The 27,475-nt window shown below is 31.2% G+C and overlaps 2 protein-coding genes across 4 annotated transcripts; one reads left to right on the plus strand and one right to left on the minus strand.

The window, feature by feature from the left end:
• On the minus strand, positions 1-2,673 carry LOC130902006 (succinate dehydrogenase cytochrome b560 subunit, mitochondrial-like). The gene is made up of 3 exons (XM_057813790.1): positions 2,443-2,673; positions 2,154-2,371; positions 1-354 (listed from the first exon to the last, which is right to left on the minus strand). The coding sequence occupies exons 1-3, from the start codon at positions 2,640-2,642 to the stop codon at positions 68-70; spliced, it is 705 nt and encodes a 234-aa protein (XP_057669773.1). The 5' UTR covers positions 2,643-2,673; the 3' UTR covers positions 1-67.
• On the plus strand, positions 2,652-27,132 carry LOC130902005 (delta(14)-sterol reductase LBR). 3 transcript variants are annotated; one of them, XM_057813788.1, is made up of 7 exons: positions 2,652-2,748; positions 2,839-3,000; positions 3,154-3,560; positions 5,163-5,314; positions 5,395-6,198; positions 7,077-7,491; positions 11,261-27,132. In XM_057813788.1, the coding sequence occupies exons 3-7, from the start codon at positions 3,155-3,157 to the stop codon at positions 11,536-11,538; spliced, it is 2,055 nt and encodes a 684-aa protein (XP_057669771.1). In that variant the 5' UTR covers positions 2,652-2,748; positions 2,839-3,000; position 3,154; the 3' UTR covers positions 11,539-27,132. The 3 variants fall into 3 exon arrangements, with proteins under 3 accessions (XP_057669771.1, XP_057669770.1, XP_057669772.1); XM_057813789.1 differs by having other exon boundaries at positions 2,667-2,748; positions 3,195-3,560; XM_057813787.1 differs by having other exon boundaries at positions 2,654-3,000.
• Positions 27,133-27,475: the final 343 nt, after the last annotated feature.

Genomic DNA, 27,475 nt, shown 5'->3' on the forward strand with positions numbered 1-27,475 from the left:
TTAATAAATATTATTTAATATAATACCTTCTTATGGTAACAAAAAATTATACAACATATGAATAAAATTACATTACAGAAAGACCGACTGCTGTGGCAATGGCTAATATCAGCATAATATAACCGGTGGCATAAACTTCACGAATAGTGAGGAATCTTCCAGAATCCCACAACAGATGACGAATACCATTCCAGAAATGATAAGTCATTGGAAATGCCAACATAAATTTCAACCCACTTAAAACTGGTTTTCCTAATTCCATACATTCGACTGCATCAATATATTCAGATATGGATTCTGGTGCGGCTGCAGCTGTCAAACCAAAAGCAATAGTATAAAATGCTAAGGCCATGCCTAGAAATAAAAAATAATCAAATAAAATACAACATACATCACACAAATATAATAAATAGAGTCAATGTTCTTATTAAAATATAACAAAATGAGATTTCCTTATACAACATAGTTCAGATATGTATATTGATTTCTAGAGATACTAGTATGTTGTTAAATAAAGGTACTTCTTTATGTGTTCTTTCTAATTTTCAACTAAATGATACTCTAAATAAACCTTTTAAAGGGTAATGTGAGAACTCTGTTTTTTTTTTAAATATCTGCCTATCTGGTTGGATTAGAGAATTCATATGGGAGTGATTATAAGACATTAAGATAATTCATTTTTCACCTATGAAATCTTATAAGAGGTATTTACATCAGATGGGATGATATGAAATAAGTTATCCTAAAGTCTGATAATTAGTAAGTATCAAGTATCCTTATACAGGGTGTGAAAATAATACTGCGACAAAAAAAATTTTTGCATACGACCCCTCGTTTCCGAATTATATGCCTTTAAAGCTGTGAAAATACAACTTATATTTAAATATATTTTCTAAACTATACATTCAAACATTATGAGTTTTATTGGGACGTATGTATCAGAAGACCAACAGTAATACATAACATTTTTTTATTCATATATAACTATTATCATTTTTGTTCTTATTTTGTTTCTTCAAGTCTTTTAGAGTACATTTCAATTAACATCTTTGATGATTGTGACACTTTTCACAATCCTGAAACTGTCTATCATTGCAGTGGAAAGTGCAGTTTTATGAGTCCATGAGAAATATTCCAAACTGCACATTTTCTTTAAGCCTTCAAATTGTCATAGCCTTTAAAATGCAAGATGTGCGTCGCATCTATAACTTTTTTATATTAGTGGAAAAGGAATTGCAGCAATCACTGCCGAGTGTATTGTGAGCTTTAGGTGGAACCATTAGAGTCATAATCATAATTATGTTAATTTAGAAATATCTAGAGAAGTTGATAAATGTATTGGCAATAGTACCTCTTTGATGATGTCAAACTGAAATTAGATAAAATAACCACTAGCTGATGTCACTAAAGTTGCCAGAGCAATATGAGCAGACAGAAATAACAATAAGCTGAAAATTAAGTGCTAATTAAATGCCATATTATGAAATTTTCCTCTGTGCAAGTTTTTGATTGACTTAAGAATAAAGTTAGCAAAGCAATGCAAGTAAAATTAGAAGGTAATGAGAGTAGAATGCTTCCATAAGTAAATGCTTTGTTTAATGCTAGAAATAATTTTTTGAAAAAAAAAAATTTCTTATTCTTGCATGGAATTGGAGACTTTGACGCCTGTTTTTGAAGAGTAAAAAAGCTTCACAAAAAGACGTCACAAAAAAATATTTCCCAAGTTTTTTTAGTAGAATGCTATCATTGCCAAGGAATTACAAATTGTGTAGCCTTGGTAGTTTCTAAATAACTAAGTGCTCCACTAATGCTAATTTTCAGACGTCTAAATAGAAATGACTTTTTCAAAGTTTTCTCAGCAAAACTCTATTATTAAAGTTAGCTGAACAGCCAATTTCTCAAAAACTTGCACAGCATGAAATTTGGTAATATGGCACTTGATTCTGCACAATTTTCTGCTATTTGTTTTTTCTATCTGCTCATATTTCTCTGCTCTCTTCAGTGTCATGACTAGCTGAGCATTTGTAATGAAAAACTTTGACCAGTACTTTAATGCCTTGTTACTGAAAACTGGAGTCACAAGAATTTGACCATAAAGCATAATTTTGCAATTCTTTATTTAGTAAACGAAATACCAAAATATAAAATATTACCTGTAGCCCTATGTGTAATTGATAAGAGGGAAGTAAGTTGAGGTGCATATATTGTCAAATGAGGAGATTGGGGTCTTCCTAATTTCATGTTACGTTCATCATGACCTTCTTCTTTGGGTGGAGTGATACTTGTTGCCTTTAAAGTTACTGGACGCATCCAAGAAATCATTCCATTTGTATTTTTTAAAAACTGGCTACCATATCCTGGTCTCGCTAACCTGAAAGTTATATAACAATTAAAGAGGAATTAGACTAATTTAATTCGAAAAATAATAGATTAATAGCAGACCTGAAAATTAAAGACATTGTGAAATTGAATACAAATTCTGTTGAAGAAAATTTAAGAAATTCCTGACAAATAAAAATTAGGTGACATTCGACAAGTTCCAACTTCACAACGGTTTTGTTTGTGGGTGCGTTTTGAAAGCATACTCTGATGACGTTTTCATCCAATAGGAGCAGTTTGCAATCTGTTACTTTGTCATACATCAACGTACTTAAACATATCACATTTTTTTAAATTCGTAGCAGATCAAAGTAGGGGATCAGAATAACTAAAAATAACAAAATAAAATAAAAAATCTTTCTTCTAGTGGTATGTTTTTTTACAAATAATTTCTGATATTTGAAATTATTGTTTCAATAATTTTCGGTTATAAAACTTAGCAAGCCTTTGATATTATAGTACCTATCAACCAATCCCAGCAATTATTTTGACAAGAGTTCAGCCTTTCAGCGTCACTTTAACGGCGTCGCTTGAGTTCAATTACGAAATACCAAACACTTTAATACGGAGAGTATTTGAATGCTGTGAAGTACTTTATATTATCTTTTAATATAAATCAAGGTAAGTAAATTATTATTTTTCTTATATGTTGCAATATGGTAGACAAACTATTTCTGAAAATAACAGTCCGTGTCTAATATTATGGTACAACCTTGTATGCGTTTGTTGTTTACATCGTAAAACGTGATTAAAGTTTTAAACATTCAATTTTAGAATGGTGGGTAAAGGAAAGACTGCTGTAAAACCTGTTGCAGATAAAATGCCGACAGAGTCAACTATAAAAAATAGTTCCAATCGCAGTAAAAGCCCCAATAAACCAAAAAGTCCAGGGAGAAGAAAAAGTACTGAAAGAAATAAAAGTCCCACTCTAAGAAGGAGTCCAGGAAGGGCGAAAAGTACTGAAAGAACAAAAAGTCCAGCTAGACAAAAGAATCCATCCAGATCAAGTCCTGCTAGAACTAATTCGGAGACCATACCTAGACCTCCTACACCAACTAGAACTAGAGTAAGAAGCCCAGCAAGAGTTAAAAGTACTTCAGTACCCAAAACTTCAACACCAATTCAAACAGCAGTAAAGAGTTCAACAAAAAACATAGAATTACAAACAGATAAAGAAAAAGGTATTTATGCAACACATTCTATTTTATGGATATAAAAGATATTATTACCTTTATCTTAAATTTTCATTTATTTATTTTGTCCTAAGTAAATATTATCCTTTTGCTGAAATCGATTGTTAAAGTATTTTTTAATTGACTATTTTAAAATAGAAATACTAAAAGTTGTGGAATACAGGAAAATTCCTTCATTTGTAATTTTATGTTTACCAATTTGATTGATAAGCTTATTTGATCATGATTATACAATATGGTGATCATAAATAAAGTAATTTTTAAAATAAAACAGCAAATATTCTCATCATGTGACTAAATGATTGGAACCTTAACACAAAATAAATTTGTGATCTCATTTGCTCTATAATATTTATTATAGTTCTTCTATAGTTTCAATTGATTTATATATTGTTGGTCTCTAATATCTGAAACCAAAAAAGGTTAACAAGATATTTTTAGCAGCAAAGATTGACATTTTAAATCAGATTCACAATTATTTTGAATGTACACTTTTATTTACTGAAAAAGCATACACTTACATTTTGCCTGTGTAAATCAGAATCAAATGTAAAACTCTTAATATCAAGCCTGAAAAGTATGTACTTGTGATAAAAAATTCATTTTCACGTGGAAATTATAGTAATATTTCAACTGTTGCTGCCAAAGGGAAGTTTTTTAATCAAAATAAAAAATTACAAAATACATCAAGTCTTTTAAATTTGAAAAGGATTTGATGTGTGATTGGGGATTCACTGAAACAAAGTATAAAGAAAATAATGTAATAAAATGGTTCTTCAAATTTAAATGTAGATAAAAATATATAATTAGCTAATCAGTTTCTATATTACCATTTCTTGATAATTAGATAACTAGGGCGTAAGTTCGTGAATCTATCTGGCTAACACTTTGGCCTATTGATCTATCGCGTACCCCAGACTGTCAGGCAGCAATGACTTTGCAAAGTGAGCTACTTGTCTGGGAGCTATACAGCTTACCTCTTTTGGCTATAAAAAGCTTGAATGTAAATACCGTTTTCTTTGTTTACCGAAGGCCTTGCACTCACAAAGGAGATATTCGGCGGTTTCCTTTGGTTTCTTACAGGTGCGACATGAACTGTCGGGAATTTCTCCAATTTTCTTCAGGTGGTATTTCAATGGACGGTGTCCAGGAAGAAATCTTTGTTTCATACCAGGGGTCTTTTTCCATCTTTCTGGTTTCTTCTCGTTTTCCCACTTCTTTATGATCATGACTTTATGGCTTTTCGGATAACCTATAAAATATTGTGGCCCTATGATAGAAATTATCCTGCCTTTTATCTCCAGATGATCAGGATATTCATTGCCGTGTACTTCAGTGTGACCAGGTACCAACATAAGAGTAACAAATATTCTATGCAGTTAGGATAGCGAGCTTGATTCCAGGGTCGTATATTCCTGTCCCTACTGGTTTCTGTTTTCAAGTCATCAATGTAGAGCCTCATGTGAATACAATCTCTGCATTTGTCCATTTATCTTGGATAATACATTATTATTGTATTTTTTCTATATATTTCACATCCTTAAAAATTAATGAAGAATTTAAATAACAATTCCTTTTCAATTTGTTAAGGAACTGAAGATGTTCGACCAAAAAAACAGAAGATCATTATTGATACAGACACCGATTCAGACAATGCTAGTGTCCCTGAAATTAAAGAAAAGCCAAAAGCTGCGGTTCGTGGTAGAACTAGACGTATTGATATAGAAAGTACAGCAGTTGAGGTATGTGTACCATAAATCAAATTTGTTTTGATCACTATTGAGTTTCTAATGTTAATTTTTTTGTTGCTTTATATTTTCAGGATGTGAAAAAATCCAGTAATTCAGAGTCTATTGATGCCCTTAGCACTATTCGCCGATTTACTAGATCATCACAAAACAGAGAAATTGAGAAGGTGATGCACCTCAAACATTTCGATTCTCTAACTGTCATCAAACGTTTGGGTGAATTTTCTGATGAGGATGAACTGAATGAGAAAAAATCTCAAAGAGAATTGAAGGAATATGCAGGAAATAAAAAATTCGACGAATGTGGAGGATTATATGGTGCCTTATTTTTAATCCCGGCAGTACCGTTGAGTCTGATAATGTTGTACACTTTTTGTACTCAGGCTGATTGTTCTTTTTCCAATCTATCAAAATTGAATGGTTTGAAATCTTACACGACTTATTTTGATGCTAAATCATATCTTGGAATTGTAGCTTATTTTACACTGCTGGCTATTTTAACAGCTATACCAGCTGGTGGTGTCAAAGTAAATGGACCGCCAAATAAAAGTGGCAAATTCGAATACCGCTTGAATGGATTACTTAGCTGCTTAACATTACTTATCATATCAGCTGCATTACTATTTAAAAAAATTGATGTTGCTAATTATTTGGTTAACCATGTTTCTCAGTTTTTAGTTGGTTCTATTATTCTTGGTATTGGCGCTTCTGTTTTAGCCTATATTAGAAGTTTTTATGTTCCAGTTAGTGCTCTCAATTCATTTGCAGTTGGAAAAAATGGATTGTATGGTTTTTTTATCGGCAGAGAAATAAATCCTAGATTATTTTCTATTGTTGATTTGAAATTGTTATTCTTCAGAGCATCTATTATTGGTACGGTAAGTGTCATAACAATCTAATTAAAAGAGTTGAAATGGAATTAATACATGTTTAATTCAATGATTTAAAGTGGGATTTTACTTGTAACCTCTTTATGGTTTAAAATCAATATTTTTCTAGAGATAAAACAAATTATGTTTGTCTCCATTATTGATTCATATTATCTTCAAGACGTGCAGTCAAAAGGAAAAAATTCCTCAAAATTTTGTTGGGAAAATATTGAGAAATATGTGTGGTGTAAGTAGAATCCCACCTTAATGCACATTGTAACAAGACTATATAGTTGTTCTTACCCCTGTAACTATTTATTGTTTGAAAACCCTGAAAGAACATTCTACAGATTGGCTATAAAAGCAACTGATGACATAATTTAGAAATACGTCTGATGGGTCCATGAATTCTTATAACTATCTGTTTAAATTATTTTCTTGTTTTTCATTACTAGACTCTAATTTGCAAAATAAGCTTTGTTACCTGTTAGCATTCATTTAGCAATTGCAATAGTTAGTTTTAGCTTTAAATATTTTTTTTATTTATGTAAGGGTCTCCTAATTTGTCTTCTGTAGTCCTCTGCAGAATTCTTTTTTTGAATTCTTCAAGTATTGTAAAATCATGAAACAATCATAATATTTTTAAAACTATTATTAGCATTAATAATGCTATGTTATATTATATCCAAAACTGTTGAAATACTTTTAAGTACATTGATATGTGTCCTATTAGTGATGTATTCGGCTTTTATCTGTATTGTTCTGTATTATAAATGAAATAAATAAGCAAATTTCTAATTTACAATTATTACATAATATAAATGAAATTAAAAGTATGTTTATACAAACACTGTTCACTAATAATTGTAAAACATTTTAATTTTCAGGTACTTCTTGATCTAGCATTTGTCTACAATAATCTCGATCCTCAGTATAGAATTGTAAATTCGGAGAGTACTTTTACAATCACTCCAAAACTTTCATCTATTCAACCAACTTTACTTATTTTCACTATTCTACACGTCTATTATTTTTTGGATTCCCTAATCTTTGAATCCTCGTGGTTGACTTCTTTCACTCATCAACAAGAAGGTTTTGGATATTTATTGGTACTGTCTTACTGCATCTCTCCATTCTTAAATGCTTTATTGATTAAATATGTGGTGGAGAACAACGTGGAACTTGCCTGGTGGAAGCTATTGTTGTCTCTTGTGGTATATGCTGCTGGATTATTCTTGTATAGAAAAAGCAATAATCAAAAAGATGCCTTCAGGAAAAATCCTTATAGTCCTTTCATAGCAAGTAAGTATACATATATCGCATTTCTTACATTAAATTATAATCCCATATGATTGTTATTATTATCCTTAGAAGGTTGTTATATAATTGTGTAGCTTTTTTTTGGAAACCAGTTAATATGTGTTTTTGAATGTGACATTCTATAAATTTATTTCATTTTAGAAATATCTTTTATTCTATTTTTCAAAAACGCACAAGTTGAAATTATATAGTTACAGCTATTCTTAACTGTATAAATAACTATGATTCCCTAGATTTGTTAGTTGGTTTATATTTACGAAACGATAATGCGCTCACAATACCAAAACACCAGAAAACATGGAAAGCAGACCATCATACAACAGAGACATTTCATTCCACTTGGAAAAATTTAGATTATTTACATTTTTGTAATGTCTTGAGACTCGGCATGTACACCAAAGGATCTATTGTATCCCTTTTTCTTGTTATGGCAAAGGATACTCAGTGTTTATAGGTGATCTATCAATCGAATTGCTCTTAGAAATTTCTTCAACTTTTATTTCATAAGTTCCCAGGGGTAAGCCTGTGAAGTTATGTAGTCTCTCACACTTCCTACTTTAAATAATTGTTTTTAAATTCTTCTGCACATTTTTTATTTAATAATTATATAAATGAATTACATTCATCTAATTTCACTTTGAAACAGGTATCAACGACTTTATTGAAACTTTGAAATACTTCCACGTATTTCAAACAATTCAGTGAGTCTCTTACCAATATTTCTATTTTATTAAGCAACACTTTGCATGAATTTCCCTTGAAAGCTGGAGAGTCATGTATTATCTCACTACATGCACTTGCCCACTAAAGCATCTGCTTCAAACTCTCAAAGTATGTGTTTTTTAATGTATTCACAACACCTAAAAGTAGGTGAAGCTCAAGCGAGGGAATGATGTCGAGAAATAATCTATCCTCATTAGTATCAAATATTGGTGGATGAATACAATTCCTAAATTTCTGAGCTTTTCTGTCTGCTTCTGCTTCAATCCAATCTAGATCATCTATTGTCGTTTCTTCAAGTGTTCTATAAGGGCCTAGTTCACCATTTTTAGCTTAACACCACGTACAAAGATAGCAACTTGTGTCATAATGCCGACTAGAATATTTGCCAACATTAGGTCTGTAGCAATCGTTCCATTCCACCAAAGTTATCGATCGACAATTTTAACCGCAACTTCGAAGCATTTGTGTAATTTTTTTGTGTACTCGTTGCTAAAGCTAAGATGAATAACTGTTTCACACCAGAAGCTTTATATTTTTTTGATGTTATTCCTTCACTATACTTATGACGTTGAGTTTGTTTCCGCTGATTCATTTATCTCTAAACACTTGATGGTCACACATACTTTCAAAAAACCACTTCCTCCATCTATACCGAACTTCAAATGAGTATTTGGTATTTCTCGATTAGCTTGAACAGTAGCTATGAAATCTTCAAGGTTAGGGCAGTAAACTAGAATTTCTTCAGATATCTTTTGACTGTTGTTCAAATTTACTTTTTCAGCTGCGAAAAATTTATCGGAGTCATTATTATGCTGTATAAGTTCTCTTTTAAAATTAGGTTGAATAATTTTTCTATTTTTAGAAGCTACTCGAACAGCATTAGCTATTGCACAAATGGTTCTCAGGCTGAAATTAAACGATATTTTTATTTTTTGAAAATCTTCGAGTAAATATTGATTGAGAAATTTGTTGTCTTTGTCACATTTATTTAAATATATTTTCACTGGTTTCACAGTTATTACATGTTTTAATAAAGACTAAGTAACTTGTTCATTACCTTTCAAAGTACAAGATTCATTCACAGCTTTTTTAAAAATTGGTTATGAGAGATGCTTTGGAGCATGCATGTTTGATTCCTCGTTTAATTAAATTGAAGCATTTACCACACCGCTTTTTAACTAAAGACTGTCTTGTACTACCAGCAATCTGATCTACTTTTGAATTGATGGAAAAATATTTTGAAAATTATTAACATAGAAAAGGTGAATGTAATTCATTTATATAATCATTAAATCAAAAATAAGAAAAAATTCTGAACAAACAATTCAAATCCCTATTATTTTCCAAGAGCTCGGAAAACCAAATTTCTGAATAGGCTTAAAACGTTGCATTTGTGCTCTAGTTTAAGTGTGTAGGTAGATCAAATATGTTCAAGTAATTTCCATTTAAATCTGGTTAAGGAACTAAGCAGTTTTTTTCTCTAAATGGTTGAATCTGCATGTTGCATACACTATATTTTTTCACTCCTGGTAATGCCAGTCGAATTGGTGTGACTAAATTTTCATAACCAACCAATAACTGTACAAAATAGCCAGTATTATACTAAACTAAGATTTATTTAGTAATATATAAATTAATTTTCATTTGTAACAAACAATTTTCCAGCTTTCAGACACCACATAGACCTTTAGTCAGAAATTATCTCATGGTTTGTTAAATGTTGATGAAATTTTATATAGAAATATAAATTAGTAAAAAAGCAAAAATTGCACCTATGATGCAAATATTGGTTTAGGTTTGTTTATTTGTGTTGTTTTGCCGTGTCCTGTTTGCTTTCACTTAATACTGTCTATCTGTTCTTTAAAAAAAAGTGATAATATTCATATACATATTTTTATATTTAATCTTATAAATGTGAATCATCTAAGAATGATACTTACTTAAACCTAAGTCTTTTTACCTTTGTGGGTGTAAGGCGCGTGTGGAGTCAAGCTACGGTGTATATATTTATAAACTATCCCTCATTCTTTTCTGACCATAACTTTTTGTTGTCTTATCCCAATCCATTTGATATTTATTTTTTTGTCATCATTCCATACTTTTCTTGGTCTTTTTGTTTGTTTCTTCTTTGCTTTTTTTGCATTGTAAGTGTCTATTTTGCTCTTAGATTTTTACGGTACGTATCTTATTTCTTTAACTTTTTGTTGTGATCCATACTTTTATTTCATAAGTGAGTATGGGAGAAACCACTCTTGTAAAAATTGGTGTTTTCACTTAATTCAGTATCTATTTCTTTGCCAGGAAGATATTTTTGGTACTTCTAAAGAGTCTTCCTGCTACCACTGCTCTCTCCTTTATTTCATCCTCGATTCTTCCATCTTCCGTTGTCCTTGATTTGATTGTATATATTTAAAGTTATTCATCTGTTCCAATTTCGTTTTTTTTTTTGGTATATTTCATGTACTTTAAATCGATACTTATAATTTTTCTGTTTTCTTCTCATTTATCTTCATGTTGATGATTTTTCATGAAGAAAAAAATAATAATAAACCACAAACTTTCAGATATATTTTCTAAATATTAAAAATAATGAAATATGAATATTTTAAGATATGACTTATTATATGCATTTTAATACATTATTTTACTATCACTGGATAATACCCTTCAATGCCCTATCACCTCTAAGTATTTCTAGTAGATTCAGTAGCATAGCTTATTTTTGAATATAACGTTGCTAAGAGCCATTCACAATGGTTTAAGCATATCAGGGGGTCTCAAATAAAAAATACTCTAGCTGTGTGTGTTTTGGAAGTCTTTAATATATGACGGTACTTTATATCATAATTAAGCAATTGTATATTTGCATCACAGTGAAAAGAGTTTTGATGTTATGTAAGAAAGTAGTTAGTGCATAGTATACATAACATTTGTGATCGTCAAGTACATACATTTAATAAAGCTTTTACATTGAAGCTAAAGCTATAAAATATCTAGGAAATTCATAAGTACATTATTTTTCTTTTAGATTTGGAAACGATACCAACAACCCAAGGAAAAAAGTTATTGGCATCAGGTTTATGGGGTATCGTCAGACATCCAAATTATTTGGGTGATATAATCATGCATATTTCTTGGTTACCTTTTGTTTTTTCATTATTACCATCGCTTCCCATAATATTGACGATATTGATTTTGGTTCATCGTTCACTAAGAGATAACCACCATTGCAAACAGAAGTATGGAGCTGCGTGGGATAGATATCGCAACAAAGTTAGATACTTGTTGTTGCCAAAAGTTTATTAAGAAAGTTGAATGTGCTGTTGTCATTTTTGATATATAATTATTAGAAAATATGCACCTATAAGTAAATGGAATATTTTTGATAAAATCATATCATATGTGCATGTCATTTTTTAAGATTGTAGATCTTTTCATATTCCATTTATATTATAAAAAATATTTTTATATTTTCGGACATATCTATGTAAATTACAAAAATGTACAATTCAAAAATTTCAATTATGACACTAGAAAAAAATTATCAACAATTGTTAGATAAGCAAAAAAGCTCTCTTTGATAAATTATTAAGTAATTATGGCGATATGACAATGGTTAATTTCTCTATCGCTCTAGAGATCACATTTTAATAAATGACGTTAAATTTTAGCTTTTAACAATTAGAAGTGATCCCTCTAGTGTTTTTTTAACCCAAATAAGATACAATCCAATTAAACTATCATTCAAAATCTTATGGCTATTTAAAGTATTTGGACATTTGGTAATAAAATGTATATATATTTTTTATTCTTTATTACAAATTATCAAAGAATTATTTCAGAATTTATAATAATAAAACTCATATATTGCGTGCTAGGATTTCTTAGAATCTTTTGACAATCACTTTTAGATACTTCCTTAATTTATAATGACCAGCTAGAGTCGTTTTCAATAGCAAATCTCATTCAAAATTAGAGATGTATCGGATGTAATTTACCTGATTATACCTTATTTAGTCAACTACTATATTGTATCTTATACATGCTTTTTTTCATTAATACTTTTTAAACAAAATTTACTGTAATGCATTGTTGCAATTAAGTCAACGTTATACAAACTGCTCTACAAAAGTTTAGAAAGTTCATAATTCTGTAATTGTGTTTATAAAATTACGATTTTTGTCTAACATGTGTTTATAAATGTTAATGTGTGTTACAAAATGCAAAAATGCAAGAGTTCTTACAGGCAAAACTTTTTGACACAACGCTTCAAATTTTTAATATCATTGATACTAATTTCAATAATTATACTACTTTTACCTATCTTACCCCAAACCATGCATCATGTTTTCTATTTCTGCATTTGTATTAGATTCCAAAGGCACTTTATATTTCAGAATGCTCCAATTAATGTTATTAATGAATCATGTATCTACTCAAATCTTGGTATATCAATATTTTCAATTATAGAAAATAAAAGTAGCCTTAACCAATTTGTTTTGGTAAGAGCTGTTTTAAGTATCTGTGGGATGGTCCCAAGCATGTTCAAAGAGTCTTTGCCTACTATTGCACGCTATGATTGAGCATTATCGTTTAAACAGAGGAAAGTTAGTCCAACAACAGTGTGAAATAAATGCTTAACATGTACGGAAACCGACCAGTCATGTTTCCATCAAGCACCAACAATTCTGTGAGATTCCTTAAACAGCAACTATACAATATCTAAACTGTGGACAGGACCTCAATTCAACATACAAATTCACATGTTCATTAGCCCATCAATTTATGTAGAAAAAACTCTTCTCAATTGTCATCGTGATCATAAGTTAACTGTATGTAGTATTAGACACACTGTTTTTATCGAAACCAAGTCGCCAGAAGCATTCGAAAATGCTGTTGCATGATCTGAAACTAATCAATGGTCTCTTGCGGGTAGATAATCATAAAACGATCTTGGGTGAGGGCGGCAACTCTTGGTTGTTCACTTTTATGTTTTTCTGTCACAACTTCAATGGATTTATGTCTACAGAGAAACTGTTAAATGATACTTTCAGTGACTCTGTAATTTCTTTATGAAGAGTACCTAGCCCAATCATAATAATAGTAAGTTTACATCCAGGTATAGTCCAAAACCAAAACCTAAATTTCAAATCGCAGTTTACGGAATAAATGAAAGTAAAACCAATAAATGCTATACAAGTCTTGAAAACACAAAAACTAGTCATATAAGCAACTGAAACGTTGAATGAATACGCAAATTGATTATTTTCAATATAAATCCAATATTTATGAACTTCCTTGACTCCTGTAGAGATTATTTTTTAAACTGGTATTTCCATCAATTTATTTGAAATATGAAAATAGGTATTTTTTTTAAATTCGCGAATCTAGTGAGGTTTTGAATTATTGTTTAATCGCATTTTTTATTAAAATTACGAGGTCCAAAATATATGCATTCTAAAGTATGACAATAATTTCAAATTTTTAACAACAGCGTAATTTTTGGACATAATTATATTATATGTTTCTAAGAAAATATATTGTTTTGTATTAACATTTAAAGATGATTTGTACATTTTAACGTGTAAATGTTATGTATAGGGTGATTTTCAAAATCTAATCAACTCGATTTACATCACTATGATTATGTTTATCCAAACGATTTTTTAATACCTAGTTTTTATTGTATTCAGTTGATATGATGCTGAATCACCTGTTTATTTTATTTGAAAAGAGCATTTTGAGTACAATTTTTTCTCATCTTTTCATGTTCATCTATTAAATCTGAAGTGGACTTACTTTTTTCTCTCTTTCTTTCTTTATATTATTAAGATTAATACCGCTAGGATTGTTTTATCTTATATATTTATATAGTTTAGATATAAAATTAAAGAAATTTCTATTTTAATATAGTTTTAATAGATTAATCTCAAAGATAAAGTTTATTGATTTTAATTTAGATATTTATGATTGTGTAATATTTACACAGAGTAATTGTGTTTATATATGTTGCAATGTAAAATATACATTGTGTATCACGACTACAACCCATTATAGCCCGGAAAAAAATTATTGGTGGTCAATTGGTCCTTTAAAAATTCATTGTTATCACTGTTCTTTTAAATCCTGTTTTAAATTTATTAGTTATTAAAATATAACGCAATGGACACATTTCTAAAACTGGATGATATTTTCTATTTTTTTTATATTAAATCCACATATTTTGTTTAGGCATTTGCCATTTGCTTTTTTAGCTCTCAATGCATTATTTTCTTTTTATCTATATTTAAATTTAGACATTTACCATTTGCTTTTTTTTAGTTCCTATTGCATTATTTTAACTATATTGAAATTCTACGTTTTGTTTAAGATTGTGACAATTAGCGCAATTTTCTCCATCCACATCTTTTCATCCAATTGCAGAATTTTAAAGAATTCAAACTAGTTTCAAGGAGGTGAAATTTTGTCTCCTACAAGTTTCTTATTAATGTATTTTTTCTGTCTACTTTATAGGGTGAGGTATTCTGGAACCAGGTGAACTGAAGTTTATTTCTGCTTCCTGTATCTACATATCTACGTTATTGCTTATATCCCAATACTTTTAGAATACGATGGTAAAAAAGTTCTATATAATACATACCGATTACAAAGCATTCTTTAAGAAGAGAATCCAAGAAAAATGGCAAGGAATAGCAAATCAGAACCAACACGAACCTTAACGAAACCGTTAAAAATTATCCCGATTATAACTCCAACAATATAAATAGAAGTGAACAAGTGATCCTCTCCCTCTAAGAATCGGACATACTCGTATCACTCATGACGACCTACGAGCGGGAAAATGACAAACCAATGTGCGGGATGTGCAATAGTGAGTGTGAAACACCTCTTAATTGACTTAAAAATATGACAACGAACGAAAAATGAATCAACTACCACTTTCACTGGAAAAGCTACTTCAAATAGACTCAACTTATGAACGACCTGAAAGACTACAAACTAAGTAATCAAACCTAGATTTAACGATCGTATGTTTCAAATCTCGCTAATAACCCTGCGTGGTTGATGTGTAAAAAAATTTCTCAACGTTGAAGTTTTACAGTGATCCTGCTAGAGTACATCTATTCTGAAATTATTTCTGATAAAAGCACATTCCTACATGAGAGAAAAGCTTCCTAGGCAAGTGTATTCGTCTCTTCATTTTCTTTAATAACTTTATAACGACCAGTAGCTCAGACTAAAGAGATTCGTTATTTTTTCTAATTTCCTCGAGCTTTCTTCAGTTTTGAGTCGATTACATGGGAGTTTTTTTAATAATTACTTGACTATCAGAATCAATCGCTATATCACATTACTGAGAGTTGGTATCAGAACCAAAACTTTACTACTACTATTTAATTGTATTTCTTTTTGAAAGTTTGGGTGACGTATTCCCTTCTTATTTTATATTGTTTCTGTTTTGAATATATTAATGTTTATCAAAAAATGTATTCTCTTGGAATATTGAAATGCAACACTTAAAATATTATTAGTCAATTTCTTGTCGCTTTTGGTGAATTAGAAATAAGCTTACATTACCACATAACTTCATTCTCACTTTGAACAATAGTTTGTTGATAGTTTCAGGATCACATTTCAAAAATCCATGTTTCTTCTTAGACTGTGATCGAACATAGAAAATATGGTCAATTTTGGATCACTGTTGAACTTATAACTACTATTTTCAAATCGTGTACCAGAATCTCTCACCTTCATAAACTTAGCTCTCCTTATATTATAGTTTCTTTATATTTATACAAAATAACTACAAAAACGGCTATTAGAACAAACAAATAATTAGCACGAATTTAATTGTGTCGAAATAAGAAAATGTACATTTGTTACTTTTAATAGACAGCGTTACGGTGATGAAAAGTAAATTAAATCTTAATTTTGATATATAGATAAACAATATTTATGGATAATAATATAAATTAATGCAATTTTATTTTTCAAGGACAACTAAGGGCATATGGTTGTAATACACCCTGTATATGAACGATGTAAAGTTAAGGTACAGATAATCTTGCTCATAAAATATGCTTAAAAATACATTTTCTTGTGCTTAGTGCGGTCAGATATATGTCATTTAATTGCTCATCTGTTAGTATTCCAGTACAAAGGGTAGAAAAATGGTAAACAAGTTATCCTCTTCACAGAATTGAATATATAATTATTTTGTTTGCTATACAATGTGTCCAAGAACTTCTGTTATCAAGAAAGAAAATAACAGTTTTAGGCCCGTGATTGGTTAACTGAACGAGAATAAGTACTACATTTGCTATATTAGCATACTTAATAAGCAAACCCGTTCAGAAGCGTATTCAAAGAATGCCTAGAAATCGCACGACAGTCAATTGCTTTTTTTGCTAGATTTGAGCATGTCTATTTGTACCTTTGGTTTCCTAACTTTTTGGTATGCATAAATTTGGTTACAGAATTTAAGAAATAGTGCCTCAATTAGCAGTAGTACATAAGATCCGTTCAAATGTATGCACCAATATATTACTGTTCCAATTAAGAAAATTATTCACTATCACTCCTGCAGAATACAATCAAGGGTTATTGCGGATTCAGTTTTTTTAATGCGTCAAAAGGTGCTAATATCAATAAATTACTTCATCCTTCGTTTTATATTGATTTATGAAAAGAAACATTGGATTTGCTTGTACGAAAAGGGATCTAAGTTCGTAGAACTTTTCTTTTTAGTATATTTGAAAACTCTTTGTTGGATAGCCAGTTTATTTAATTTTACGGAATAGTATTGTGAGTCGAAAGATTTTCAGCTCCTCAACTAAATTGGAGCTGTGCTATCGTTAACTGTTTTGTCTTATCAGATCCTTCCGGTTGATGTAAGCAAATATAGGACTTTTTGAAGCAAATTCTTCAAAGGGAAATCTTTCCGTCCCGTCATAATGTCATGCTTTACAATAGGTAAGGAATGTCCAGATGTCACACCAAATACAAGAGCTCCTAAATACCTAACAGTGGTTATGAGTGAAATTCTTAACTGTTATTTGATTTGATTCAGAATTTATGTCTGCATTGATGGCCTTCAACTTTCTCTCTGGACATGTTTTTTCCATAAAAACTTTGGCTTCCATCTCTCTACCTAAGTTAGATTATCCTCTATTTTATATAATGCTGCATTTTTTTTCTCTTTTTCATAGCAGGTATTCAATATTTTTCAATATATTCAATTAATGATATAATAAATTTACTTATTGTCTCCACTGGTTTGTCTAATTCTTTATAATCTAGTCTCTTTAACTTTTACTTTATTTATATGATCCATTTTCTTGCAGATATTCATAATCTATTTTAGTAAATCTTTTACCTCAAAAGTAGTATTTCATTTTTATAAACAAGGCCTCTTGTAATTGTTTGATTCTTGTATGATTTTCTCATAAGGGCCCAACACATTTACACAATATTTTCCACTATTCCGGTAGAATAGTTGGTATGTCATTGCAATTAGTTGCTAATTTTTAAACTTTCGTAGTATATAAAAAAGTCTGTTCTACTTTTGTAATAGTATTGAAAAACATTATTTATGTTGATTAAGGTGTTTATGCTATTATTGAATGAATGTGTTTTTTTTCATTTCAGTCCTATGATACTTTGATCCGATTCTAATCCATTCCCAACATATGATTGTGCAATTTGATCTTGGTATTGAGATATTACCATGAATTTTTCTGCAATAATATTTTTAGTGATAATCGAAAATTTCGCTTTATAGTCATACTGAAAATTTTTAGATATTCAAACACTAAAAGTTTATTAGGATGCATTGTTTTCAATATATCCTCCTTTAAACTTTATACATTTGTTTATAAAATTTATCAAAACCTGAACAGGATTGTTATATTGAATTTCCTCTTAATAAATAGACAATGCTTCATTTTAGTTGTTAAATTGTCGATTATGTATCTTACCCATGACGATTGGAATCACTTGGAAACAGATCTGGAGAATAGACATGAAAGATAACAATTTAACTCCTGTCTTGGCGAAAAAATCTTCTTGCAACAATGTGAGGTGGAGTATTGTCATGATGCCAGTCCATAAAAGACGAATCTGTTTGGGATGTAATTTCTTAATTTCATTGAAAACCCTTGGTACACATTTTATGATATTCCAGTCAACATTTACTTTGATTATTTAGTGCAATTGTTTTTATATAGTCGTATAATAGAATTTCACCCAATCCACTCTAATTTGTTCATGTGCATCAGTTAACTAATGAACCAGTCACCTTGCAACATTGCTAATATCTAAGAATTTACTGAGGATCCAATCTCTAAAGTATTCTCGATTTCGACGTAGCTTTCTGGAGTAACCACAAAGGAAGGTCAGTAAATAAGTCAGATCAGATGATGAAAAAGAATATTCTCTAATGGGAAATACCATGTTAATTTCTTTAATATGCGCTGGTGCATTCTTATCTATAAAATCAATACACATTGGCAACAATTGTCAAGTTCCTATTCTGTCTTTCACAGCTGTCGGTACTTAATCTTATTTTAATACATTGAGATAAATCATTAAGACTCTTTTTAGGCCATAAAAAACTGCTGAGGCAACTTTAATTGAATCCATGTGAAATTTATGCTCCATCCAGGTGTAGATAAATATATTTTCTTGAAGATGGTAGTTGATAGATAGATCTTGCACTTTTGGATTCATTAAATTTTTTTGGCAGTCAAATGATAAAACAATCATTTCTGGCTTTTTTGTCTTATAAACATTTTTTCTTCACTTTAAAGTTGACTGCGTTTATTATTATCCTTTTCTTGTTTCATTTTCCTTTCAGCATAAAATGGCTTTTGTTTCGATCCACCTAGATTTTCTTTCGCGGTCAAGCCCGTACGTGAAAAGTTGCATTCAATTCTTTGTATGCGATCCTTTGAAACTTAAAGAATATTTATTTTGACATACATGTACTTTGAATTCTCTTGTACCGCTTATTTTTACTAAGTACTTAATAGCTAATCGTTTTTCTGGATGAATTTCCTTTTTCTTCCTTTGGATTTTGAAGCATTGCCAACTGATATTTAAATATTTCCAAATGGAGCTGTCTTATTTAATTCACTATTTACACCAACACTCACAATTACACTGTCCTCAGATACAGTTTACCTTCAGTCTTTGAAGACGATAACTTGGTTATAGAAACTCGCGTTAGACAGTGTAATTGTGAGTGTTGGTGTAGTGGTAGTGTAAACAGTGTGTTTGGTATGAATATAACCAACGGTTCCAGAAACTCCAACTTATTTGGAGCTGTCTTGTTCTGTCTTGGTATTCAAAGAACAAAAAATAGTCTAAGTCCACTAACAGCGATAGGTTTTCTTTGTTGAATGTTCGCTTTTTGGGAAAACATATGACTGCTTTGTTGCATAATTACAAAAAATATCGAGAAGAATATAACCAATAACATCTTAACTGCAAATATGTCTGGATTACCTTTTAAGTTTGTTGATATTTTTTTCCATTTACTAGGATCTCTGGGAGGTCGTCTTCCTTTTCCTTGCCGGGCAGGTAAACAAAAAGATTCCTTTTTCCATATTGTTTCATCGCCTTTATCGAACGCATTAAGTCTTAAATTTCAGAATCAATTGTAGTTGATGCCTGGTGATATCTGCAACAACCCTTGTGCAAACAAAAAAAAATAAGATTTTATTTTCGACGTGCCCAGTTTTTTAATTGGATATACATATTGACTGCTGTGAGAATTTCAAACCAAATAATTAAACACGTTAATCGGTAATTTAGTATTAATAAAACATTATTAGTAGGTATAGTTTTGAATAAGCCATGTTGAAACTAGTACAAACTCGTTATATTATTTTATCAGCTCTCTAATAGCTTCGCTGTTCAAAGTACTGTACTGATTGTACTAATTATTTACATTAATTTTTGATCTCACAAAAAACTTGTGCAATCGATTTGTACATATAGTTAAAACGCCAAAAGTTCTATTAAACATAAAATATTTAAAGAATAAAAGTGCAATTTCATGCTGGCGCTCGAATCTCGGTTCGAACGTTAAGTACGGTCACGGGTACGAACTATACTAGAACGCCATCTGAAATACACGAAGGGTCGAATATCAAAGTTACACATTGTCAAGTTTTTGACCGTAAATTATTAACACCAAACACACGCTATTGTGGCCCTAAAAGTTTTGTTCGATATAATTTATGATATGAAATATTGGGGAATAATTGTATTTTAGCTTACTAATTTATTCCTAATATTGTATTGAATTGTATTTTCCAAAAATTCCCAAAGTTAACTTGGTCTCTTATGTGGTCAACTTATAGAAGTTTTATTCTATTCAAAAGAAGCTACTACCATAGAGTTACTATTAAAGGTAGAGATAACGAGGTATATCTCTCTATATCTTTAATATTAAATATGGCTAGTACACGTTGAAATTATTTTGAGTTGTGACCTTATTAAATTTATGATAATTATAAATTAATTAAAATTATAAAATAGAATAATTAGAGACTTAAAATCAAAATAACTTATTCACGAGAATATATTGATAAAATGAGTAACTAAATGAATGCTTTATATTAATTTTTTTTCCTGCGTTTAATATTTGACGCTGTAACTATTTCAGACGGCGTTCTATTCTAATCTAGCGTCACCTCCATTCATCTAGTGCGTATTAGACCACAACGCCATCTGAAATATATATATAGCGTCAAGCACAAAGTCTAAACATTGTTCAAATTTTCTACCGGGTATCATTAATGTTTTTCTTTACATATTCGAGGACCAATTAACCATGTAAATATCTTGATTTAACCCTTTCGGTCCCGAATTTGAAATTGTGAGAGAAATTTTTTTCTGGTATAGTTTACCTTTATTGAGGTAATTAAACATATATAAGTTTAGCAAAAATTGGTTCATTTTTTTTAATGTGAGGTCAACATAAGTGACCAACAGGGTTTAAAAGTAAAATCGCTATCAGGGTAATACAAATATACATTTATTTTACATGGAATAATTTAAAACAATTATTTGCTGACGATATACAAAGATTGACATTATATTTTTCACCATAAAATCTAAATCTAGAAGAACAAAACTTTTTTTAGATCTCTGAAGTGTTTTATCCTAGGCCAATGAACCATTCCAAAAAAAAAACGATTATCGGCTTGGGATCAATCTAGATGAAGTCCCTTGTATGAAAGGTTGATATTTTCCAAGCTTGGTTCTTGTGGTTGACGTCGGCTTTAGTTAATGATTCACAAATACTTATAGTAAATAAAAGGCATCTTTCTTTTTTGTTTAAAGTTGATACTCCAACCAACTCTTTATGATAGCCAATGACCCAAAATGGAAAATAACGCACAAAGTTCATTTCTTTCAACGAATTAATACACAATATAATACAATTTTTTTTTTCGGATGTAAACCATTTTTAGCTGTATTATTGTCTTTCCATTGGGTTATAACATCTTTATTGCCAGTTACAATTTTTTCATGGCTCCTCTTTTTGTTTTTATATTGAAGATTAGAGGCCATTTACCACTTCTGTCTGTTCTAATAGTAGCAGTATACAAAATTTTTCTACTTTTGGGTTTCCGTACGACACTAATTGAAGAAAAAAAATTATGCACATATAACAAATAGTTCATATAGTCTGGAATTCGCTCTGACAATTAAAGAACTATTCCAACAGTTATTCCATCATTTTGGTACTGTTCATTGATAGGTGTCGTTTTTCTTGATATATTAGGAAATTATTAACAAGGCCGTAATAGGGTTCCTACTCAACAGATTAAGGCCAGAAGGTAGCCTACGCAGACGATGTTGACCTTCTAAGCAGAAGGGAAATAGAGCTTCGAGAGGTCTTCAATGCGGAATCTAATCGAGCAGGGCCTCAGTGTAAATGAAGCTAAAACGAGTAGCCGAGACCACACAGACACGGCAACGTTTATGGTACTACACCTTCGAGCATGTTGACAACTTCTAATACATTGGCTCTCTCATAACTGAAAACAACAAGACTGCACTGGAGATACAGGTGATAGTGAAAGCTTGAAACAAAGCGTATTACAGTGCCTAGTAGGTACTGAAATCCCGCCTATTCATTAGGCGCATAAAGGGGAGAATTTACCGTGGCCAGTTATCATGTATGCTTCTGAAACCTGGGCAATGACTCTTAGAAACGAACTGAGACTCAATTCGTGGGAGAGGAAAGTACTTCGGTGACTCTATGGCCCATTCAAGACCAAAGATAGAATAGCGCATCCGCACTAACGCTGAGACTTGTAGAAGGCAAGAGTGCGAGACTAAGATGGAACGGATTTCGGAGGGTCGAGGAGTCAAACTTGCATACCGGCAAAAGTCGGAAGACCGCAGACTACCAGGACAACCACGCATAAGATGACAGGATGACGTAGAACAGGGCCTAAAAGAACTAGACGTCCGTAACTGGCGGAGAAAAAAACATGTCCTATTTAGTGGAATTATTTTTAATATATTGTTCGATGTTGAGAGTACCTTTGAAAGGTATCATCTCCTCGTCGATGCATAAATTTGCTTGTAGCTCTAAGTCCCTACAACGATCACGAACTACATCCAAGATTAACGTACCTTCCACAATCTGTTATCGTTATTAGGTTTCTCGGTTAGAAAATGCAAATTATTTCTTAATGTTTTCGAATCTATTTCTTGAAATAGTCTGATCTATTGACGGTATACCTATGTGGGAATTCCAGTGAAGACGCAACCTAGGAAACTTCCCATAAAAATATACATAGACTTCCTATTTCGTTAGCCGTGACGTTAACGCTGATGAAATTTTCTTTGATGGAAACTATATTTTTATTATTTACCATTAGTTCTTAATGTTATCTGGTATATATTCTTTGAGAGGTAAATATGGATCAGGTAAGTCAGTAGTCTCATCTACTTCGTTTATCACATCTTGTGCTTCAATAGGTGGACGGGTATAATCAGTTGCTTTCCATTCATACTTACTGGATTTCTTAATCGGCTTCTTCGCTTGTTTATCGTTTTTCTTCCTGTTCTGCTTTCCGTTCTTAACTTGTTCTATAACATCTGAATTTGCATCTATGTCATAATATTCATCTGCGTCTATATTATACTCTTCATCTGATCTATATTATACTCTTAATCTGCATTTATGTCATACTCTTCATCTGTAGGTATCTCATACAATTCATCTGAATCTATATCATACACTTCATCTGCTTTTATGTCATAGTCTTCATCTGCATCTATGTCATTCTCTGCATCTGCTTATGTTATTCTGTATTAGGATCATTCATATTGTTTTGAGTTTCACGTTGCCTAGTGTAATGTTGATAGTAATCTAATTCATCTTCACTTTCTGACAACTCGACATCAAATTTATCTCTCTAGCTCCTGAAGGACATTTTCACTTTACTCTTACAACCCTTGTCGATCAAGTGCCGAGTACGATTCCTGTTTCTTTTTTTTTTGTATTGACGGACTTATGTAATACATTTCTGTACAGAGACCTAATGTACATATTAGTGACCATGTAAACAAAATCCGTTCTTAGAGAAAGATCTGCAATATTATTTACTCGCCTGCAACTACCTCTTCCATTTTGGCAAATTGCTGTCATTTCTAACAAATAAATTACTAATTAACATTATTTTTTAATAGATGGTACTACGAGTCCGGTTTATCAGTATTTAAAATCACGTATTCTTAGAACACAACGGTGCAAATTTGTCTTCCGTCTCTTGCTCCTGAAGGACATTTGCACTTTTCTCTTACAACTCCTTCTCGACCAAAGGCCGAGTACGATTCTAGTATTTAGATTAGTCAACGGTGCAAATTTGGATTCCCAGACAATTATGTTTAAGGGCAGTTTCACACCGAACGAATCAGAATCACTCCGAATCAATCAATCTGATTGACCAAGATTCGGCTTCGAGCGCTCCGTTTAAATGTGAAGGGACACTTTCCCCGCCTTCAGACCGGACGAATCTGGTTCAATCAGGTTTGATTCGAGGTCGCACTCGATTCAACCTGTCAGATTCCTCGTCCGATCAGTCTTGAATCAACAACCATACGAGATGGACGTGGAGTTATTAATTTTAAAAGTTAAAGAAAATAGTGATAAAAATCACAGCAACAGAAATCTCATATCTTCTGTGTGGAGGAAAATTGGCGAGGAATTAAACATTCCAGGTAAGAATTATTCAGCTGGATTGAGCTGGTTTGAAAGAGTGGAGATGATGAATCAGATTCAACTTGATTCGGAGTGATCCAGATTGATTCGGATTCGTTTGGTGTGAAAGGGGTCTAAAAATTTATAATGGCTGCATTTGTGATCGTCACAGCCAAAAGGGTTGAAGATAAGATATATCTATAAACGTTTTTTTTTGTATTCTAACGATAATTTGTTAACTAAAAGTAGCTAATTTTTTGCCTAATAATTACGATTAGTTTGGTGAATTTATTCGTGACACTCATTAATCCACATTTGATATTAATCGCTTCCAGCCATTAATTTTAAGATTAAAATTTACATTATACATGTGCTTGTTTAGATGGAGTATAATAGAGGCTGTTTACATTTGATGGCGTTCTGGTCTAATTGCAACGTCGTGACCGCATTTGACACTTGAATTCAGCGTCAACATTAAACTGCACCATATTCCCTTAAGTGTACAGATGTAAGATGTTTTTATTACATTCAATTATTGGAGTTAGGTCAAATGTTTTGGCACTGCGAACTAACTAATGTATTAATTGTAGAATGTGAGTTTTTTTGACGTTTTATAGTTTGGTGTAATAAACTAGGGTGTCTAGTAAAAATTGAAAATCAAATTCCTGTCTTTCTCCCAATTTTTCCAGGTTTATTTTCACATTTTCCCGGTTGAAATTTCGTGAATTTGCTACACTTTTATGATGATTAATATTTATTTTAGAAAATTCTTGCTTCACTGCTGCAAATTGTTTTTGAGAGATTTTTTTCTTCTTTGTTTCCAGTTTTTCTAGTTTCATTTTTTCAGTTTCCAGCAAACCTTGTGATTATTTTTAGTCCATCAATTTTTTGTAAAATTATATTTTCTTCCAAAATTTTCTTATTGACAGAAAATCCTCTTTGCTGTCGCATTTCCGCGAAAAATTATTAAAAGAAGTTGCAACATATTTTTTAAATTACTGTTTTCTATAATTTGCATTCAAAAATCATCTAATCTATCACATCTGGAATAGTTTTTCATTTTATTTGTGGTTGCGTTGCATCTGTGTAGTCAATTGATTTAGACATCAGTTGCACGGATTGTTCTGGATCGTTGTCAGTCTTTTTGGGATCAAAGAAACTTATTGCTATAGTAGTTAATTTGAATGCTAAGGGGCATTTTTCGAAAAGTTTGAAAACATTATACATTAAACAATTTGTACAATCCCTGCGAAAGACCAACATGTCCCAATGCATCTTTTCGAAACTGCTCTCGCGGCATACCCTAAATCGATTTCTTGCACTTTTTTGAGGTTGCAAAATAAACCATTGGCATGTTCTATGAAAATGTCTATTTTAAAAATAGTAGTGCTTTGAAAAATTTAGTCTGCAACCAATCGCCTCATTGAGTTATTCAGAACCGAATTTGGGTCTTCATAAAGAAATGGAGGCAAGCACATCACACATATTTTTAAGGAATGGCTCTAGTTCTTCGGATAAGGACTGAAAGAATGTTATTGCAGCCAATAGTAGTTTATTATCCAAAGACTTTTCCACGGTTTTAAAACTTTAACATGATGGATTCTGATTCGTGTTTTGCAGAGAAGATATGAGCGGATATAGTGATTAATTTTTTTCTCAAAGCAACCAGTAATGAATAAGAACATTCCTCGTCTGGAAGGACTGTCTTTGAACAAATTGTTACATGCTCTGAAGTTAACCAACCACAGATACCTGAGCTCGTAAGAGTGCAGTTACGAGGGAGGTTCAACATATTGGAAGGTTTTGGAGCTATACCAACACCAATTGCTATGCCTGGCTGGTTCACTCAAAACTACTGAAAATTCCCGTCTTTCCCGGTTTTCAAGGCTCCTAGACACCCTGTAAACTATATCAGTACTGGGAAAATGCATTTGCGCTATCTTTGTGAGATGACTCGAAACATGCGTGCCACCTTTTTGAATAAGATTATGACCAATTATACAATCGAACTCCACAGAGCGTCATCTATTTGACATACCGTATTTAGTTAATTATAAAGCTCCAATACGGTTGTAGATTTGTAGTTACAGAAGTTATAATTATGCATATGGTCATGGTCCCAATCAAGATGGTAACTCCGATGCCAAAGTCATTTTACTAAAAGCTTTCCTAGTACTCATATATTTAAGACGTACATTGACATTTCAACTTCTTTCACAAAACAATTATTACTTTGGATGAACAAAGCACTTTGTCCATATCATATCAAAATATTTACATTGAATGAATGGTCGTATATGTAAAGTATTCGGTATATGCAAAATAATGATTATAAAAATTAACTACTTTTGAGAAATGTGAAAAACCGTTCCAGTTTGCCTTACAAATCAGGGCGTAGAGTGAAAGTTTTTCTAAGATATTGTCCCCTCTTGTTTACAATGTCAAGATCAACAATTTGCAATATTCATTAATCCAAAACTAATAGTTATAAACGCATTGGAGCCGACACAGGCCCTTGCTCTTTGACTCTATTTCCATAACGCTCATTAATATTATATAATAATTTCTTCCCAGTATTTTGGATTGAATAAAACGTTGAAAAATCAAGGATTGTAATTGATAGTATTCTAAAATACCCAAAGTTTTTGTAATGAATAAATTGTTTCAACTAAGTTATTTTTTATTTAAATACCATATTAAAATTCTCACTAATTCTGAGTAGAATACCATAAAGGTCGGTTTGGTGGCACAATACTACCTCGAGGAAAATACGGGTTACCTATAACATTTCGGGACATCATTAAATCGTAGAGATGGAAATGAATTGATTGTAACAAGTAGAAGTAAAGCGGGATAGTTTTCCATAATTTTATGCACGTTTTGTAAATTTGAAGATCGATTTGGCTATCAACTTTCTTCGGGATACGTTTCCGAGCTTATTAGAGGGTTCAACAGTTTACCTTCAGTCTCTGAAGACGATAACTATGTTATCGAAACGCACGTAGGACAGTGTAA

Source organism: Diorhabda carinulata, chromosome X (genome assembly GCF_026250575.1).
Source record: "Diorhabda carinulata isolate Delta chromosome X, icDioCari1.1, whole genome shotgun sequence".
NCBI classification, from domain to species: domain Eukaryota; kingdom Metazoa; phylum Arthropoda; class Insecta; order Coleoptera; family Chrysomelidae; genus Diorhabda; species Diorhabda carinulata.